General features: G+C 34.6%; 1 protein-coding gene across 1 annotated transcript in view; it reads left to right on the top strand.

Moving 5' to 3' along the window:
* The first annotated feature begins 5,418 nt into the window (after positions 1-5,418).
* The window catches only part of LOC134693517 (uncharacterized), a 123,187-nt gene continuing 105,909 nt past the window's right edge, over positions 5,419-22,696 (top strand). The window contains exon 1 of the mRNA XM_063554353.1: positions 5,419-5,530. Coding sequence (XP_063410423.1) covers positions 5,429-5,530 — 102 coding nt within the window. The 5' untranslated portion in view covers positions 5,419-5,428. The remainder of the gene's footprint in view (positions 5,531-22,696) is intronic.

Below are 22,696 nucleotides of genomic sequence, written 5' to 3'. Positions count from 1 at the left end.
TTGTTAATCCCGCGTGAAATAATGTGTTGTATTTCAGTAAATAACACGTGTTTTCGGCTGATTGTAAACATGTAGTAGTCCATCATGCATTATTATTTATGTAGTGGGTTGGTCAAAATCCGAGGTAAAGATAATTGCGTCACACGTAAATAAACAATTTCATGTGCCAGGACATAAGCATGCTAATTCATGCATATCCATATAAGGTAGTGTTCCCGACCTGTTTAATATTACTTCTCGGAAGCAAATGAACGAATAATATTACTCAAAAAGTATTAACTACGTCTAAATATCGACATATAAGTTCGATTTGCTAAATACGCACAAATCGTCAAAGGAAATATCCATGACTCACTATTATTTCTATAGTACATGTATAAAATCGTTCAAAAACTACAAGTTGTGCGTTAACTACGTGTGGAGTGAGTACTCAAGTAAATATGGAACTTGGCACAAGGTTAATAATGTACATCAGGGTCCTGAAAACCAAGATACAATACCAAGAACGGACTCATCGTAATTATATAAAATACTAAACACATGACAATTGTATTCAATTCGTCTATATAAAAATAGCTTTACGCTAACAGTTAACTCGAATATTCTTTTCACAATATACTCTAATTTATCATACATGCCGCCATTGTTCTACATGCAGTATTTAAGGTCTTTCCTCTCCGTGAGGAAAGACTTTATTGTTTTTCTTATGTTTTTGTTTTTCTTTTTTTTCTTCCAACATTTTTTGACAGGGCCTCCTCCCCTTTCTGTTGAAGTTATCAAGACCAAAAATGGACCATCGATAGACTTCATCATGAAGTATTACCAGATGATCCTGTTAATGATGCCATCATCCCCTTTAGAAGTTATCTCCCTGTCATTGATTTTTTTAACATGCCCCCCCTCGTTGTTTTTAAAGATATCATGACCTTATTTGGACAATTGGTAGATATTATCATGATGTATTACCATATGAGGCTGCATATGATTTCATCATCCCCTTTGAGAGTTATATACCCTTATAGCAATTTCTTTTATTTGCATTTTTCTCAAAAAGTATTAGAGATAGAATGTAATTGAAAATGACAGCAACTACAAGAACAGATGGCAATGTTTATAAACATAAATAATTAATGTGTTACTTACCCTTATAAGGAGTTATTCCCCTTTAAAAATTATAAATAATTTTTGAAAAATTCTATTTCGAAAGCCGGAAGTCATAGAGACCTGGAACCTTCACCAATAATCTTTAATTCATGTGACCTTTAATATGCACCCAAGGTCAAAGGTCACAGAGTTCAAAATAAAATTACGCTGCAATTTCAAGCTTACATATTAGGAAAACGATAAGACTTTGCTGCATACATACAGCATATAAAATGTTCCTCTCGACGAGCTCTACATTTTATATGATAAGTCCAAAATTGTCCGACTGTCTGTTCAAAAGTATTACATATCAACCTACTATCAACTGCAAACATGATCTTGACCTTCACATTATACTGTGACCTTGACCTTGTGATATTTGAAAGGTCAAGTGGTCCTGAGATGAATGTTGATAGTCGAATGTGTCAACGACTTCCAGTTCTCATGTTTGTTATTGCATCATATATTTGATGATTAATTGTGACCTTGGTGAACTTTGAATTGTCACAATTCTTTTTTTTTTATAATCTTGTCCTTTAACTGTAGATCATTTACCATTTAACAGATTTGAGATTTCTATTGTCGTTTTAGAGATAATGCAGTTTGAAATTTTGCGAGCGGCGGCATGTATTTCTAAATCAACAACAGCTTACCACTTAAAGTGTTCAAGAAATTGAAGAGGTTAACATAGTTATATGTTTGACCAAATACCAATAACATTCCATGGAAAAAAACACCAAAAAATCATTTTAAGATTTTCATGTTTTGCATTGACTTTGTAAGTTTCATAACTTCTATTTATATCGTTGATATTGCATCATTTTTGGCACTTTGTCAATTGGGGTCATCTGATATATCAAATTGAAGGTCTCAATAAACTCTTACTACTAAAAAATGAAAATTTTAAACCTCTTATTCATCCCAGGGGGAAGGGTGGGTCATTTAGTGCAAAAAATTTAATTTCTCAGATGGTAAGGTTGTCGCATATCAAATGAAAGAACATAAAGCCTATATTTCAAATTTCAAATTGATGTCCCCCATAAATTGGTTGGATGGGGTCATAAAAAATGGTTGGATGGAGTGCCAAAAAAAAAAATCTTTATCGATAGGGTTGTTGTATATCAAATGAAAGGTGATGTGTACATTTTAAATATCAAATTCTTGACCCCTAAAAACTAGTTGAATGGGGTTATCAAGTGCAAAAATCAAACTTTCTAGAACATGAAGTAGTCCCATACCAAATGAAAGCTCATTTAGTCTATTTTACATATATCATACTTCCGATCCCGAAAATGTAGGCGGATGAGGTCATTAAGTGTTACAAGCGCAAAGTTTCAGAAGGTTTGCTTGTCGTATATCAAACGAAAGGTCGTTCAAAGTACATTACGAAAACATCCCCTTAAAAGGAAAGACCTTTCAATTGTTTTACAAACAACTGACCTTTCAACTGTTTTACAAACAATTGAGATACTAGTTGTAAATTACTGTTATTACGATATCTAAACATCACATAATTCAAACACTCGTTTCTTTGCATAGAAACAGCTATGATCAGCGGCAAATATTACATTACTTTATAAAAATATGACCTAGCTTCTTTAACAAAAAACGCTCATTCAAATCTTTCATTCCGGTGTTGAAAATATGCAATTTGAAGATTATTTACTCGAAAATAGGAAAGTTAACCAAACCTATTAAATCGTGTCTAAATGTTAATAAAGAAGAATGTGCAACTTACTAGTCATGTCTAGAAAACGATAATGCGTATTATAGTAAATATACAATCTGTAATATGGCTTTCTGAGTTATGTTCTTGATCAATAACAAACGTCTTTCACTATTGCGCTAAAGTACATTCATTATTCATTTTTCATTATTCAAATTTCAATAATGAATAATGAAATAGTTCACTATTCATTATTCATTGTTAAGTTATGAATAATGAATAATGAAATAGTTTATGTTTTATTATTCAAGTTGGAGAGGTGAATAGTAAAATAAAAATATTAAAAAAAATGACTGTGACACTACAGCTATATCCCGTAGTTCCATTTTGGTGTTATCATACACATATTCACATTTATATCAGAACAAAAAAACAAAAATCTTTATTTATTTTAATTTTATTCATTCATTTAGTTTCGGAGGATAAACTAGTGAGTTTTACTAACTATTTTTAACAGAAATTCCTTGGTTCAGTGTATGGGCGACCTGAATACCAAAATATTTAAATTAAAATACTCTACGTTGTTGTTTTGTTATTTTCACTAGACCCTAACTATCCTTCATCCTCTGATTACAGATATAGTAAGTCAATTGGGCAGCAATGACCATTATGGAGAACCTAAATTCCTAAATACGCGTGAAAATTAGGAAATAGCCATTTTTTTAATATTGAAATGGAGATTTTGAATACTGGAATGGACTGCTGTGACCCTTCAGCCCCTAATTACATACCTTACACCTCATTCGAAAGCTTATTAATGATTGTAATGACCCACGTTGACATCACACCGTCTTTGATGTAGCTGTCACAACTTTGAGCGCCAAATTCGACCCAATTTAACTTTCTCTGTCTATAGATTAAAAACGTCTTACCAAAAGTAACACCTCGTTAAAAATATGTCAAAATCCCAAATTTCAATAAAATTAAGAGATGTTAAAAATGAAAAAAAGTTACTTGCACGTTAAACTTCGTGGTCGAATTTCTCTAAAAATCGCCAGATTTAGACTAAGACCGGGGATAAATTCGTTATCTACGTTCCTATCCGTAGATGTGGTTATTTTAACACCCTCAGTACCCTTTCATCCTTTGGCTACGAATATATAATTGTGTTATTGCCCAGTTACAAACCCTACCAAGGGATAATCTATAATAATTTCTTTGTCAGTAAAATGTTTCAGCACATATATCTGCCTCCAATTTTAGCCTGGTAAACGTCTCCTTGCGAATTATAAAACATATTAAAAATGAATTCTGGTAAAGTTTTTTTTATTGATATAAAGTTAAAACATTCTTATATGATGAGTTTTTATATACTACTCACCAGACAAGACTTAGGTCAGATTTATTCTCCTTCTTATACATGTGGATGAAATATAAAAGTAACAAAAACATTCAAATGGTAGCTATTGGTTTTACAGCCTTCATGGCTTCGATTCCTGTTATTTTATTGGTATGATCAGGAGTCGTGATTTACATATTACAATCTGAAACTTTTATTATAGGTTTATTTTAGCAATGTCTTGGACGAGTTTGAAAATCAGTGCCAATTATTTTTATAAAAGAGTCATGCCCCTTGTAACCATTATTTATATCGAAAATTGCATCTTTACCGCTCTCATGGGTTCAATGTCTTGCCAAATTTTTATGAACCTTGTATCACATGTTTATATCAGCAATGTATTTGACGATTTCGAAATTCAATTCTGATCCATAATTTTTAAAGAGTTTTGTTCCTTGGAAACATGAAATATATGTGCATTTTGCATTTGACTGTAATCGCTTTAATGGTACAATTCTTGCCAACATTTTATGAAACTTAGATCATAGGTTCATATTAGCAATGTCTTGAACAATTTCAATAATCAGTGACGGTCATTAATTTCTAAAAGAGTTATTACCCTTGGGAATATTGATTATATGGAAAATTGCCTTATGAGCGCTTTAATGTGTACAATTCTTGCCAGATTTTTATGAAATTTATATCATATATTAATATCATTAATATCGTTGAAGAGTTAGAAAATCAGAGCCGATTAATTATGTTTACAAGAGTACGGCCACTTGGAAATATTGATTTTATAGAAAAATGGGGTTTTCAGCGTTCTCTGTCGTACAATTACTTCCAGAATTTTACGAATCTTGTATAATAGTCTTATATCATCAATGTATTTGACTCTTTCTAAAATAAGTGCTGGTGAAATATTTTTAACAAATCTGCCCCTTGTAAATATTAATTATAATGGAATTCACATGACATTTGCTCTGAAGCCTTAATTTATCTAAGAAATCAATAAAAAGTTTCAAAGAACGAATAAGAGTGCTTATTTTAGTTATTGCTCTTGTACCCTGGATAGATAAAATATTTGAAACGAGGAGGACAATGGAACTCTGTTCTTTTATTTTCATTGTTGAAGGCCGTACGGTTCCCTATAATAACTTTCAACGACTTCATTTGAATGCTGGTGGGTAGTTGTCTCATTGATAATCATACATGTACAAAAGCTCTTGATGTTTTAATAAGGTATTTGCTTATTTTTATTTATAGAAACCAACTGAATTATGAATTCAAAGGAACGAGAGAATTTCCTACGGAGTTCCATTTCAGTTGTTGATAATGCTAGAGAAGCTCAAGTGCTTACCAGACAACAAGACATTAATCAGGTAAATAAGAATGATATATATTTCAGTTGCTTAGTACATATAGTAGAGCTTAGTTTTTAGTGGTAAATAAAACAAACTGTTTTAAGCTGTTAAACTTGTTACTATGTCAGTAAGTGTTATTATGAACGGATTGAAATAAGGTATCCGTTAGGCGTCCGTTCGCGCTATCCGGAAAGGTGTGACTTGGGCTCTAGGAACAGTTGATAATGTTGTCATGGAACATCCTTAATTATTTGGGAGCTTTTAATTGTGGTATATTTCGTAAGTAAATTGTCAAGTTTGTATCTACTCATTTATTTTGGAGAGACTTTATTTTATCTTTTCAATAATTACAATCTAGAACCAGACTTTTTTTTATTGAATTATGCTGGTAGACAACTATACTTGAAATGTTTATGGTGATATTAAAGCTTTGGTTCGCGTTTCTCAAACTGTTTATATGCACTGGTTCATTATGTTGATAGGTTTACTCTTCTTCCATATGAGTTTGAATGTCCAATATGAAACTTCTGTCTTGGATTTACATAGGTGCTCCTAGAAAGGAGGAAAAAAGACAACATAGAACATTTTCTTAGGGGTGCTAGTTTGTAGTATATTTTTTTTGGGAAACTTTGTTATAAACAATGTCATAAATTATGATCCTGTTGGAACACATATTCTATACCATTTATTCCGTTAGGAACATTTACTGTAATATTTATTCTAGTGGAAATACTATTTCAGAATAATGTTTCCTTTAGGAACTTATTTTATAAAGAAACTTCTATTCCGTGACAGTGCATATCAACAGGAAATTATTACAGTACATGTTCCTACCGGAATAAATGGACAAAAAACCACACAACAGAATTTCATGAAATTTTGTAGATAATTAGGACATACTATTTACATGTGCATATCGACAGGAAATTACAATTCATTTTGTTCTAGAAGTTACGCCCTATTTAACTTATTTTCTTCAATGTATTTCTACAACAGTTTGTCATCGCAACTCCTCTGAAATCACACAACAGAATTTCATGAAAAATTGTAGATAATAAGGACATACTATGTAGATGTGTATATTGACAGATATTATTATTCAATATTTTTTCTTATACAATTTTTTGTTCTATTTGCTATTTTAAGCACATACTAACAACTTCTCGTCCAATCAAATTGCTTGAATTTGCCTTCTAATTTTCATAGTACATACTTTTTCCGTGTACTAAGTAACTACGCATGAATGACCACAAGGGTAAGATTCATTGTATCGTAATAAAGATATTAGACCAAAAAAAAAAAATTGCTACTGGCTATTTTGAAATAAATTCTGTGTTCCAAGTATAACTAAATAGTTTGTAATTAGTTTTCAAACTTTTTTTTAACATCCTACTAATCAATCTTTTGATCTAAAAACATTTTTGACAATTAAAAGTTTTTTTCATTAAAAAAAAGAGTAGCAATTATGGTTCTTTATATCTTGATTAAAGTACAATTTCATCTAAAATAATCCATTATCTTCCATGCAATTACTTTGTACACAAAAAGAGTCAACCATGAATCTTTTGAAGGGAAATTATTTGTAAAGCAATTTGTTATACTTCTTCATAAATTAGTTGATAATTGGTTGCCTAATGTCCAGTGAAAAATATTTCATGCATGTAAACTATCCACTAAGCTACCTATATATGTGTACATACCGGGGGCAGATCCGGACATGTTTAAAATTTGTTGCAACCAAAGATATGGGAGGGGGTCCAACTGTTTGTACTCATTCAAAAGCATTTTTAATATAGTTTGAAATTTTCTCTTTCTTTTGATTAAAACAAGATATTTAAAAAAAAAAGTTTAAACCACGGTCTTTTCTGCTGCGTTTACTTTTAGTTTAATCATATGTATTTATAGTGGATTGGGAAACAAGTTATTACAACTTATACTAATCCCTTTTCATTTTGAGGGTGCGAGTGCTTCCTTGAAGCCTTAGCCTCATCATTTCGAAATCTAAAAGGGTGTCTTTTACGTGCAAGATATGTTGCTCTCTCTTAACACGGGTCAGTCATTTATCGCCCTCTTCCGATGGACTTCCGCGCTTCATATAAAATGTACTTCGGTCAACGCTTTTACACCCCAATAAATTTACAAAAAGAAGCATTCAATTCTTAAATAAAAAAGGTGTATATGTAATAGGGTTCTTGGACAGAATAAAAGGATTCGTCAATAAATCAACCCTAAGTGTACACAAATAACAAAACGTAAATACGTAGACAGTACAGTGTACAAAGGGATATAACTCTAAATCATAAAACGTAAATTACATGTATGAAATACGATAAACTAGATGTAGGAAGATGTGGTGTGAGTGCCAATGAGACAACTCTCCATCCAAATAACAATTTAAAAATTAAACCATTATAGGTTAAAGTACGGCCTTCAACACGGAGCCTTGGCTCACACCGAACAACAAGCTCTTTTCTGTAAGAATACAACCAATACTATTTAAGTGTATATATTATAAATATATGAATTCAATCAAACTCAATTATAAACCAAGGCAGGATTAGTTACTACATATGTCCAGTTATATTACTCTACTCATTCATAGATTTATGAATGAACTAAAATTTCTTACTATAAAGTTTACATGTAATAATTGACATACAGGTAACTACTATTCACAAGACACAAACAATACATAGACTGAACTAAAACTAAATAGACAAACACAGACAATACAGTGAACTAAAAATACATGTAACACTGATCTTACCATGTATATGGTACAAAGGTCTATCTCCTAATTTGGAAACATCACCAATAGAATATGAAGATATTCTGGTCCTGTTAAAAATACAAATATAACCTACATAAGTCTAATGAACTAACTATATCGGCATAGCATAGGGTTATAAACAATAAGTAAAATGTTCAGTAGACATTACTTTGGACCTTTTATAATAATAAAATAACTGTACCAATACATGTATCAGTAATATATCTATGATATATTATTTCTCTGAGTTCATGAAAATACTTCTTTAAAATAAAATATCTATCATTCATGCACAATCATTCTGACTTATTCAAAATACATTTTCTCTCAGATTCAAACTAAAGGAATATTGTGCAAATATTAAAGACTTAGAAATATTAGTAACTGACCTGATTAATATGGAATAAGTGTCCAGAATATTAAACTGTATAACTATTTTAAATATGGCTGCTACATGTAAAGCTTTCTGAAGGTATATCAAAAAGAGTGGCAAAAACCTATGAACTAAATGACTGTGACCAATAGAAGACAAGATAATAGGACACATGACTGATTGACTAATGAACCAGAAAAATAGAGTAGAACTGTACTAAGAAGAAATAAGAGAATAGAAGAATTGATGAATCTTAATAAACATATAATAAAACTACTAATTAATATTAATTATTCTAAAAGAAAATAAATATTAATGCTAAACACTCTACCATGTCTACCACATACTCCCCTGGCATCTAAAATGACGTCCACGTCATTTCAGAGTATACAAAATAATATCTATGAAAAATAAAAATGAAATAGTATTATATCTGAAGCTGCAATGAACTGATACTGCAAATACTAATAAATACAGTAGGAATCAATCAGGATAATCCACTGAAATATTATCAAATATAAGATTAATAGTATCAATAGTATCAATAGTAAAGCTAAAATATAAAACATCAATGATCGGTCAAAATGGCTAATAAAGCCTTCCCTGCTTCTAGCTCTATCCCTGAAAATAAACCTCTAGCAATACAGCTAGACAGGTAATCTTCTGTCTCCACTCAGCTGGTGTAACTACAGGTGTATCAATAGGTGGAACTGCAGACTTCGTCACAAAATCACCAGACTGTAACCACTTAGGTTGTATCCTCTCTTGCCCTGATCGACGAGGCACAACAGGAGGTGTATCATCTTCATCATGAGCTGGATCAAGCGTCTCTGATTCTAAAGGCACCTCCTGCTCTTAATCCTCGTGTAAGGAATCTAGTTCCTGTACATCTATATCTATATCATGGGCGTCCCAATATGACTCCGGAGTGTGTAGTACTTCTTCTTCGTTACCATCAAGACTATCTGTTTCATCATCATCAACACTGGATGAAGTGTTGTCAACCATTGGTCGTTGATGTACGAATATCTCATAATCATCATCACTTTCGATATCGGTTTCCTCTATGGTACAGTCTGTGTTCGAGCTGATCTTCTTTTGCAATTTCGTTCTCGGTCTAGGGACTGGTCTAGGTAATGGTTCTGCCGTTGGTGGTTGACTTGAAATACATCCCACAGGTAATAGAAGATTCCTATGTAATGTCCGCTTACGCCCCTCGCTACTATCTTTCTGTACAACGTAGACGGGTATATCTTTGTTCGGTTGTTCTATAACTAGGTAAATGTCGTTCTCCCATTTATCGCTCAGCTTATGCTTACCATCAAATGCAACTTTCTTCACTAATACCTTGTCGCCTTTTTCTACGACTGCTTCTCTAACTTTCAAATCGTAATGTTCTTTCTGTTTCTCATGTGCCTTCTTTGCTGATTCTGAAGCAAGCTTGTATGCATCCACTAGTCTGTTCTTCAATTCTTGGATGTACTCAGTTTGTGATTTCCTATCTTTGTCCAAATGCTAAATCGATGGGAAGCTTTGGTTGTCGGCCAAACATCAGAAAGTATGGTGATTGTCCTGTTGCTTCGTGACGAGTGTAGTTGTTCGCATGCACTAACGGAGCTACGTACGCTTTCCAGTTGGTCTTATCTTTTGGCTGTAAAGTTGCAAGCATTAACAGTAATGTTCGGTTAAAACTCTGTCATGTCGTTGCCCATCGGATGGTATGGTGTGGTTCTTGACTTCTTTATCCCTGTTAGACGGCAAAGTTCCTGATTGATGTTACTTTCAAAGGATGGACCCTGATCTAAGTGAATTCTGTTAGGTAAACCATAATGCACGATGAAGTTGTTGAGCAATGCTTCTGCAGTTGTCTTTGCAGTCTGGTTACGTGTTGGTATGGCCTGTGCATAACGTGTAAAGTGGTCGTTGATTACCAAGATGTCTTGAATTCCTCCCTTTGATGGTTCTAGAGTAAGATAGTCAATGCATATGAGGTCAATTGGCTGAGTTGTTTTGATGTTGACTAGCAGTGCTCTTTCTGGATCTTTCTTTCTCTTAATACATCTTTCGCATCGTTGAATCCATTCTTCAATATCTTTATTCATTCCAGGCCGGTAAAAACGTACTCTTACTAGACTGGTGGTTCTGTCTTTGCCTGGATGTCCCATTTCGTCATGTAGTGCTTCTAAGGCTAATTTGATGTGTGAAGATGGTATGATGAGTTGATCTCTCTGTAAAGTACATCATCTATAAGTCTGAGATGGTTGAAATGCTTACTCAGTGGACTTGATAATATCTTTCCTTTTACTGATTTCTGTCCAGATTTCAGCTGTTTTCTCCAGGCATGGAGTAGTGGATCCATAGCTTGGACTTCTGACCAGTTAGTGTCAGTTGAAACCTCTATGTGCATGTCCAAATTACTAATGTCGATGGTATCTGGTGATATGGCATAGGAGTCAATCAACTGTGTATAAATGCATCCACATATCGCTTTAATGGAATCTTTGCTGATAGTTGTCAATTTGGATAGTCCATCTGCATCTGCATTGGTCTTGCCTTTTCGATAGATGATGTCCAAATCGTAAGCGGCTAGTGCAGCGAGCCAACGGTGTCCAGTAGCATCTAGTTTTGCAGACGTGAGTACATATGTGAGTGGGTTGTTGTCTGTGAGTACTCTAAACTCGGTTATGGACCACTTTAGTGCAAGAAATGTGCTGGATAGTTCTGTTCCGCTTTTGTTAAACCTCTGCTAGCATATGCGATAACAAGTTGATGTCCGTCTTGCTCTTGGTATAATACGGTACCAAGTCCTTGACCGCTGGCATCGGTGTAAAGTTCAAATGGTTTAGAGTAATCGACATATCCAAGTATCGGTGCTGATGATAAGTGTTGCTTTAATGTTGTGAGAGCTGTTTCTTGCTTATCAGTCCACTGAAATACTTCTTGTTGTTGTTTTTTAGTCTTCTTCTTCCCTTTTTTTATATTTGGAGTTGGCATGATGGATGTAAGTGGCTTTGCTATCTGACTGAAGTTACGGATTAACTTGCGGAAGTAACCTACACATCCGATGATTCTACGTACTTCTTTAGGTGACTTTTGAGTAGGCCAATTCATTACTTTTTCAACTTTCTCTGGGTCTGTCTCTACTCCCTCCTCATATGTCCTACATATTTGACTTTTGGCTGGAAGAAAGAACATTTTGATGGCGAAAGCTTTAAGTTGGCTTGTAGAAATCTGTCAAAGACCATCTCAAGTCGCTCTAGGTGTTCCTCGTACGTTTTAGCAAATATGATGACATCGTTTATGAATACGCAACATATACGCATGTGAAGATCTCTGAGGCAATCTTGCATAAGACGCTGATAAGTGGCGGGGATGGGGGGGCAAGCAAGTCCAAAAGGCATACGGTTGTACTCGAAGAGTCCAAGAGGTTCTACGGTAAATGCTGTCCTCTTCTTGTGTTCCTCAAGTATCTCCATCTGATGATAACCAGACTTCATGTCTACGGTCGAGAAGTACTTGTTTCCAGCCATGCAGTCTAACATATCCTCCATTCTTGGCAAAGCATAGGCGTCCTTTTTTGTCTTTAAATTCAATTCTCTGTAGTCTACGCATATTCCTAGTATGCCATTCTTCTTCTTAACTAGAACAACGATGGAGGCATACGGACTATGAGACTTTCTATTTATTCCTGCTCGGAGCATCTAGTATAAGTGGCTCTTAACATCTTCATACATTGAAGGCGGTATGTGTCGGTATCGTTGTTTGAATGGTCTATCATCTTCTAAGAGTATCTTGTGTTGTACTATGTTGGTATGTCCAATGTCGTAATCATCTTTGGAAAATATATCCTTGTATGATGAAATGAAATCTTTTCCAAGTTGAAGTTGATCTGATGTTATATTGTCGTTAGATATGTCTACCTGCTGTAGTAATGGTGGTTCAAATTCGTTCTCTTTATTTAAAGGTTTATCTTGTATAAGTACAGGTTGTAGTTCAGCAATTATGGCGTTTGGTTGAAAGGTGACTGTTCTTGTAGTGATGTTACAAATTCTGAGTTTGAACATGTCATTTTGCTGGTATTTATAATCTATCAGTGATGGTTCAATATCTAAATCTGATGGTATTATAGATGACTTTGTTTGCTGCGTGATAGCAGATGTGGAGTGGTAAGGTAATTCTTTGGTTGTCATAGCTTTGATGGATATCTGACTGTTTGGTGGTATAATGACTCTTTCATATTCAGCTGATTTAACTAATGCTAATCTGTTTTTGGAAAATGACGCAGTCATTGTTCCATTACTGCCGACCTGAACTTCATTACATTTCTCTGCCTACCGCGCTTGGTTTCGTATTTACTATTTTCCATACAAACTGGAATCTGCTTGTGTTATCATTATGCATGATCATTTTGTAGTAATCAGCCAGGAACCAGTTTACACTCGGTTTCATATTTACTATTTTACAAACTAACTGGTTTCTGCTTGTATTCCACTACACTCGAACAAAGTGTTGTAGTTTGACGGGAACCAGTTTAGAATTTGTAAACTACAAAACGTAATCGGTTTTTGTTCATTCCGTTTTTGGTGTTTCATACCGACTTATATGGTTTGAATAAGCTTAAGACCCTTCAAACATTAATGTGATAAAATATTAAAGACTGTTTTACAAAAGGATTGAACTGTTTTACTTTCAAAGTCGTACTGTAGTGATACCTGTCATGTACGGATTCCCACTCTCACCGGTTAATTTCTTCTTTTACACGTGCTTTTGAAACTTCCTGTTTAAACATCGCAAGTTTTAAAATTGTTTTTTGAGTGAATTAAACTTATTTTAACAATCATGAAGCGTTCCAGAATCATTTTAAAGCAGTTGTTTCTTCTTCTCTTTGATGATGAAAAATAGGTTTTCTCAAGAAAATACCGCAAACGATCGCAGAGGAATTGAAACGTACAAGTCAAGTCGGCACCTGGTTAAATTGGCATCCAAGAATATTTGTTATAATATTTTCTATTCAATAAAGTAATTACTGTTACCAAGTACATAGTGAATATGTTGTTGTGTATTTAGGTTAACAACGAAACGAAAGTGAATATGTTGTTGTGTATAAAGGTAAACAACGAAGCCCTTACCAAAGCTGTTGTTTTAACAATTAGACAATTATTAAAATAAAATGGAAAACTATGAGTCCCTTTCAATAAATCAAACTTTCATGCCAAATAATTAACAAATTAAAGGTGTTTTTTTCAGTAAAGTTTAAACAGCAATAAACCAACAATCCTGTAAAATGCTCAACTGGTTAAAATAATGCAGAAAAATATCCAATATCTGACTAGTATTAGTCCAAAAAATTATGACGTGGCAAGGCTGAAAAAAATTCTGGCAACCCTTTCTTATTTTTACTCTTTTTGCTTAACATACTGTTAAACATATATATTTAACATGGGTGACGAATTGACTATATCAGGTGTCGAATTTAACCAGGTGCTGATTTGTCCAGGTGCCAATTTGACAAGGTGCCAGTTTGACTAGAAGTATTTGACAAATGTTTGAAATTATCTGAGTTTCATTAGACCTTTGATAACAGTAACAAAACGATTATTTACTTAATATTTTGTGGGAGAAGGGGGTTCAGACTATGTGGTATCAGGTCTGTTTGCGCCGAATTCATTTTCGCACCCTACACGTTCGCACATTCGCACCCAAGGTCCGTTCGCACTCTACTCATTCGCGCCCAATTTTAATTCAAATTCAAGTTGAATAATTGGAAAATCACTGGTTGTTCTTTTAAATTGTTTTGGTGTAAATATCGAATGTATTTATAGCTTGATATGAGTAAAACATTGAAGATTTTAAAGGAAAAACACAAAAGATAATTGTTTTTAACAGCTTGGTCCCTTTGATTTGAAACAACGAAACAATAAAACATAGAAGCCAAAATATAGCAATCCACTAATATAACCAAAACATGATAAAATTTATTCAACACACAGAAAAAAACATAGTCAGAATCTCACTTCATTTTGAAACCAGTTAATGAAACAAAGTTATAGCAATACACTTACCAAAACATGATTAAGAGTTATTCAAAACAAGTAAAATGTTGACAAAATACCATTTTATTTAGAAAGGATTATTATTATTTTTAACAATACGCTATCCAAAACATGATTAAGATTTATTCAACACAAAAAAAAATGCTGTCTCACTTTATTTTGAGACAATGACAACAATTATACTTATAAGAAAACTCTTGCTTACAGAGTTATTAAACACAAAACCAATTAAGATTGGGTGCGAACATGTAGGGTTTGAAAGTGAAAGGGGGTGAACATGAGTGGGCGCAAACGTGAATGGAAGCGAACGGACCCGGATTCAGACTATGTACCAGTGAGAAATATACAAGCCTTTCTACGGTATTTATTTGTACAATTCAGGTAGTCTTGACCTATTCATTTGTCTTAAAAAACCAGCCAGCTGTCACTTTCACTTCACACACAAACACATATACGAATATCTATTATATGCTTACGATACATGTTGCATTGTTAAACTAATTACGGTATGTGAAAATCAAGACTTGCATAAAAACTATCCCAATATTAGAGACAGTGGCGTCATTTTTCTTCAGAGCGTTCAGCTCTTTGATTCATCATTTTGAGTTCTTTTACTCTCAATAGTATAAATAAAGGCAACAGTATACATCTAAACGAAGAATACCAGGATGTATTTAAATCTGAAGTTTGAAGAAATCAGTTGCCAAATCTATCTTTGTAATTATCCATGATGGTTGTCAGTATATTTGTTCCGAACAGAACTGGAACTTTGGAGTGATACGGACTATCAAGCACACCAAGTAGTATGGTTGGATAATGCTGATCGGTTTCTTTCAGTTGAATGTTGGCCTCAATATATCCATGCTACGGTAATGAATTTCGATCTGCGCATTCAATGCTGATAATCTGTTCTAAAGGTTTGAGTGGTGTGTCAGTTAAGTGTTGAGTGTAAAATTCATAAGCTATTGTCGAAACAGTGGATCCTGTATCTAAAAGAGATGAAGTTTCAATGCCATTGATGATAATTTTTTATTCAGTTGGTTGTCCACAAAGTCCTGGTTGTATTGTTGATTTGCATAAATTCTGTTGAAAAGGGCTTTGTATGTTCATGTCGATCGGCTGCCCCTTGTCGATGACATCATCTAGTTTAAAGGTTTGCCGTTGACATCAGTGTTGGCTCGGCATCCTCTAACAATGTGCGAGTCTCTTCCACAATGGTAGCATGTAATCGGTTGAGTAGACTGATGTTGATTCTGACCAAAACCTCTGCCATTAACTCTACCATAACCTCTTCAGGTGACTTTTGAGTAGGCCTTATACTAGTAACCTTATTATGTTGTCTAGATTCTAAGTGTTCGAGGCGTGTGTTTATCTGCTTCAGTGTTGTAACAAGTTCAGATTCCTCCTCTTTCTCATTCATGTCATTAGCAATGGCCTGTTGTGATGTTGCTTTCACCTTTGGTAGTTCATCAATATTATGTTCTTCCTCAATCTTTCTCAAAGCTACACGCAAATGATCAGATGTCTTAAAGCGTTCCTTCTCATAGTGGCTAATATGCTTTATATCTGGTCTAAGTCCTTTCCAAAGTATGTCATGCATCATGGTATCTGCTTGTGGCTTACTGACTTTGCCCGACACTTACCCTACTTTGTGCATTGCAGGGCATGTAAATTAATACACTTTTAAACACATTGAAAAGCATATATACACTTGATAGTTTATAAGCGAACCATATACATATATATATAAACGGATAGTTATTATAAATCCACAGACACCCATCAATACTTAAATTTTCATTCGATTATTTCGCTTATAAACTGTTGAGTATTTTCGACTGATTTTCACAATCTTCCGGTGGATGTCACGTCCTAGATCCTGACCTTCAGTCAGGCTCCAACAGGAAATATGTCGTTGAACGTCTAACCTACTAGTGGGCGCCAAATGTAATAGGGTTCTTGGACAGAACAAAAGGATTCGTCAAGTTTAAGATGCTTTATTCATACGACATAAATAAATCAACCCTGAAAGTACACAAAGAACAAAACGTAAATACATAGACAGCACAGTGTACAAAAAGGGATATAACTCTTTATTTTGTATATAATGTTTTTTTATATTATGCTTTTTTTTTTTTTTTTTGAGGGTGAGCGAGTCAGGTGAGTGGGTGTGTTCGTATGCTTAAATACATTGTACTTGTTGTTTTGGGTAGGTTAACTTTCTGGTAGTAAGACCCGTCACGGCCAGGCTGGGAGACTGGATAGGCAAATGCTCACATTAAATCTGTACCGATACAGTGTGTTAAATGTCTTCCTTTTTACACCATTACATATGGTGGTGCTCCTACTAAAGGAGGAAGATACAGAACATACATACATATTCTAAATCATAAAACGGAAAGTACATGTATAAAATACGATAAACTAGCTCTTTTCTGTAAGAATACAATCAATACTATTTAAGTGTATATATTATAAATATATGAATTCAATCAAACTCAATTATAAACCAAGGCAGGATTAGTTACTACATATGTCCAGTTATATTACTCTACTCATTCATAGATTTATGAATGAACTATAATTTCTTACTATAAAGTTTACATGTAATAATTGACATACAGGTAACTACTATTCACAAGACACAAACAATACATAGACTGAACTAAAACTAAATAGACAAACACAGACAATACAGTGAACTAAAAATACATGTAACACTGATCTTACCATGTATATGGTACAAAGGTCTATCTCCTAATTTGGAAACATCACCAATAGAATATGAAGATATTCTGGTCCTGTTAAAAATACAAATATAACCTACATAAGTCTAATGAACTAACTATATCAGCATAGCATAGGTTATAAACAATAAGTAAAATGTTCAGTAGACATTACTTTGGACCTTTTATAATAATAAAATAACTGTACCAATACATGTATCAGTAATATATCTATGAAAAATCATGAAAATACTTCTTTAAAATAAAATATCTATCATTCATGCACAATCATTCTGACTTATTCAAAATACATTTTCTCTCAAATTCAAACTAAAGGAATATTGTGCAAATATTAAAGGCTTAGAAATATTAGTAACTGACCTGATTAATATGGAATAAGTGTCCAGAATATTAAACTGTATAACTATTTTAAATATGGCTGCTACATGTAAAGCTTTCTGAAGGTATATCAAAAAGAGTGGCAAAAACCTATGAACTAAATGACTGTGACCAATAGAAGACAAGATAATAGGCAACATGACTGACTGACTAATGAACCAGAAAAATAGAGTAGAAATGTACTAAGAAGAAATAAGAGAATAGAAGAATTGATGAATCTTAATAAACATATAATAAAACTACTAATTAATATTTATTATTCTAAAAGAAAATAAATATTAATGCTAAACACTCTACCATGTCTACCACATACTCCCCTGGCATCTAAAATGACGTCCACGTCATTTCAGAGTATACAACATAATATCTATGAAAAATAAAAATGAAATAGTATTATATCTGAAGCTGCAATGTACTGATACTGCAAATACTAATAAATACAGTAGGAATCAATCAGGATAATCCACTGAAATATTATCAAATATAAGATTAATAGTATCAATAGTATCAATAGTAAAGCTAAAATATAAAACATCAATGATCGGTCAAAATGGCTAATAAAGCCTTCCCTGCTTCTAGCTCTATCCCTGAAAATAAACCTCTCGCAATACAGCTAGACAGGTAATCTTCTGTCTCCACTCAGCTGGTGTAACTACAGGTGTATCAATAGGTGGAACTGCAGACTTCGTCACAAAATCACCAGACTGTAACCACTTAGGTTGTATCCTCTCTTGCCCTGATCGACGAGGCACAACTGGAGGTGTATCATCTTCATCATGAGCTGGATCAAGCGTCTCTGATTCTAAAGGCACCTCCTGCTCTTAATCCTCGTATAAGGAATCTAGTTCCTGTACATCTATATCTATATCATGGGCGTCCCAATATGACTCCGGAGTGTGTAGTACTTCTTCTTCGTTACCATCAAGACTATCTGTTTCATCATCATCAACACTGGATGAAGTGTTGTCAACCATTGGTCGTTGATGTACGAATATCTCATAATCATCATCACTTTCGATATCGGTTTCCTCTATGGTACAGTCTGTGTTCGAGCTGATCTTCTTTTGCAATCTCGTTCTCGGTCTAGGGACTGGTCTAGGTAATGGTTCTGCCGTTGGTGGTTGACTTGAAATACATCCCACAGGTAATAGAAGATTCCTATGTAATGTCCGCTTACGCCCCTCGCTACTATCTTTCTGTACAACGTAGACGGGTATATCTTTGTTCGGTTGTTCTATAACTAGGTAAATGTCGTTCTCCCATTTATCGCTCAGCTTATGCTTACCATCAAATGCAACTTTCTTCACTAATACCTTGTCGCCTTTTTCTACGACTGCTTCTCTAACTTTCAAATCGTAATGTTCTTTCTGTTTCTCATGTGCCTTCTTTGCTGATTCTGAAGCAAGCTTGTATGCATCCACTAGTCTGTTCTTCAATTCTTGGATGTACTCAGTTTGTGATTTCCTATCTTTGTCCAAATGCTAAATCGATGGGAAGCTTTGGTTGTCGGCCAAACATCAGAAAGTATGGTGATTGTCTGTTGCTTCGTGACGAGTGTAGTTGTACGCATGCACTAACGGAGCTACGTACGCTTTCCAGTTGGTCTTATCTTTTGGCTGTAAAGTTGCAAGCATTAACAGTAATGTTCGGTTAAACCTCTCAGTCATGTCGTTGCCCATCGGATGGTATGGTGTGGTTCTTGACTTCTTTATCCCTGTTAGACGGCAAAGTTCCTGATTGATGTTACTTTCAAAGGATGGACCCTGATCTGAGTGAATTCTGTTAGGTAAACCATAATGCACGATGAAGTTGTTGAGCAATGCTTCTGCAGTTGTCTTTGCAGTCTGGTTACGTGTTGGTATGGCCTGTGCATAACGTGTAAAGTGGTCGTTGATTACCAAGATGTCTTGAATTCCTCCCTTTGATGGTTCTAGAGTAAGATAGTCAATGCATATGAGGTCAATTGGCTGAGTTGTTGTAATGTTGACTAGCAGTGCTCTTTCTGGATCTTTCTTTCTCTTAATACATCTTTCGCATCGTTGAATCCATTCTTCAATATCTTTATTCATTCCAGGCCGGTAAAAACGTACTCTTACTAGACTGGTGGTTCTGTCTTTGCCTGGATGTCCCATTTCGTCATGTAGTGCTTCTAAGGCTAATTTGATGTGTGAAGATGGTATGATGAGTTGATCTCTCTGTAACGTACATCATCTATAAGTCTGAGATGGTTGAAATGCTTACTCAGTGGACTTGATAATATCTTTCCTTTTACTGATTTCTGTCCAGATTTCAGCTGTTTTCTCCAGGCATGGAGTAGTGGATCCATAGCTTGGACTTCTGACCAGTTAGTGTCAGTTGAAACCTCTATGTGCATGTCCAAATTACTAATGTCGATGGTATTTGGTGATATGGCATAGGAGTCAATCAACGGTGTATAAATGCATCCACATATCGCTTTAATGGAATCTTTGCTGATAGTTGTCAATCTGGATAGTCCATCTGCATCTGCATTGGTCTTGCCTTTTCGATAGATGATGTCCAAATCGTAAGCGGCTAGTGCAGCGAGCCAACGGTGTCCAGTAGCATCTAGTTTTGCAGACGTGAGTACATATGTGAGTGGGTTGTTGTCTGTGAGTACTCTAAACTCGGTTATGGACCACTTTAGTGCAAGAAATGTGCTGGATAGTTCTGTTCCGCTTTTGTTAAACCTCTGCTAGCATATGCGATAACAAGTTGATGTCCGTCTTGCTCTTGGTATAATACGGTACCAAGTCCTTGACCGCTGGCATCGGTGTAAAGTTCAAATGGTTTAGAGTAATCGACATATCCAAGTATCGGTGCTGATGATAAGTGTTGCTTTAATGTTGTGAGAGCTGTTTCTTGCTTATCAGTCCACTGAAATACTTCTTGTTGTTGTTTTTTAGTCTTCTTCTTCCCTTTTTTATATTTGAAGTTGGCATGATGGATGTAAGTGGCTTTGCTATCTGACTGAAGTTACGGATTAACTTGCGGAAGTAACCTACACATCCGATGATTCTACGTACTTCTTTAGGTGACTTTTGAGTAGGCCAATTCATTACTTTTTCAACTTTCTCTGGGTCTGTCTCTACTCCCTCCTCATATGTCCTACATATTTGACTTTTGGCTGGAAGAAAGAACATTTTGATGGCGAAAGCTTTAAGTTGGCTTGTAGAAATCTGTCAAAGACCATCTCAAGTCGCTCTAGGTGTTCCTCGTACGTTTTAGCAAATATGATGACATCGTTTATGAATACGCAACATATACGCATGTGAAGATCTCTGAGGCAATCTTGCATAAGACGCTGATAAGTGGCGGGGATGGGGGGGGGCAAGCAAGTCCAAAAGGCATACGGTTGTACTCGAAGAGTCCAAGAGGTTCTACGGTAAATGCTGTCCTCTTCTTGTGTTCCTCAAGTATCTCCATCTGATGATAACCAGACTTCATGTCTACGGTCGAGAAGTACTTGTTTCCAGCCATGCAGTCTAACATATCCTCCATTCTTGGCAAAGCATAGGCGTCCTTTTTTGTCTTTAAATTCAATTCTCTGTAGTCTACGCATATTCTTAGTATGCAATTCTTCTTCTTAACTAGAACAACGATGGAGGCATACGGACTATGAGACTTTCTATTTATTCCTGCTCGGAGCATCTGGTATAAGTGGCTCTTAACATCTTCATACATTGAAGGCGGTATGTGTCGGTATCGTTGTTTGAATGGTCTATCATCTTCTAAGAGTATCTTGTGTTGTACTATGTTGGTATGTCCAATGTCGTAATCATCTTTGGAAAATATATCCTTGTATGATGAAATGAAATCTTTTCCAAGTTGAAGTTGATCTGATGTTATATTGTCGTTAGATATGTCTACCTGCTGTAGTAATGGTGGTTCAAATTCGTTCTCTTTATTTAAAGGTTTATCTTGTATGAGTACATGTTGTAGTTCAGCAATTATGGCGTTTGGTTGAATGGTGACTGTTCTTGTAGTGATGTTACAAATTCTGAGTTTGAACATGTCATTTTGCTGGTATTTATAATCTATCAGTGATGGTTCAATATCTAAATCTGATGGTATTATAGATGACTTTGTTTGCTGCGTGATAGCAGATGTGGAGTGGTAAGGTAGTTCTTTGGTTGTCATAGCTTTGATGGATATCTGACTGTTTGGTGGTATAATGACTCTTTCATATTCAGCTGATTTAACTAATGCTAATCTGTTTTTGGAAAATGACGCAGTCATTGTTCCATTACTGCCGACCTGAACTTCATTACATTTCTCTGCCTACCGCGCTTGGTTTCGTATTTACTATTTTCCATACAAACTGGAATCTGCTTGTGTTATCATTATGCATGATCATTTTGTAGTAATCAGCCAGGATCCAGTTTACACTCGGTTTCATATTTACTATTTTACAAACTAACTGGTTTCTGCTTGTATTCCACTACACTCGAACAAAGTGTTGTAGTTTGACGGGAACCAGTTTAGAATTTGTAAACTACAAAACGTAATCGGTTTTTGTTCATTCCGTTTTTGGTGTTTCATACCGACTTATATGGTTTGAATAAGCTTAAGACCCTTCAAACATTAATGTGATAAAATATTAAAGACTGTTTTACAAAAGGATTGAACTGTTTTACTTTCAAAGTCGTACTGTAGTGATATCTGTCATGTACGGATTCCCACTCTCACCGGTTAATTTCTTCTTTTACACGTGCTTTTGAAACTTCCTGTTTAAACATCGCAAGTTTTAAAATTGTTTTTTGAGTGAATTAAACTTATTTTAACAATCATGAAGCGTTCCAGAATCATTTTAAAGCAGTTTCTTCTTCTCTTTGATGATGGAAA

This window comes from Mytilus trossulus, chromosome 12, assembly GCF_036588685.1.
Source record: "Mytilus trossulus isolate FHL-02 chromosome 12, PNRI_Mtr1.1.1.hap1, whole genome shotgun sequence".
In the NCBI taxonomy this organism is placed as follows: Eukaryota; Metazoa; Mollusca; class Bivalvia; order Mytilida; family Mytilidae; genus Mytilus; species Mytilus trossulus.
Note: the sequence above shows the minus strand (reverse complement) of the source record. Positions and strands in the feature narration are given on the sequence as shown.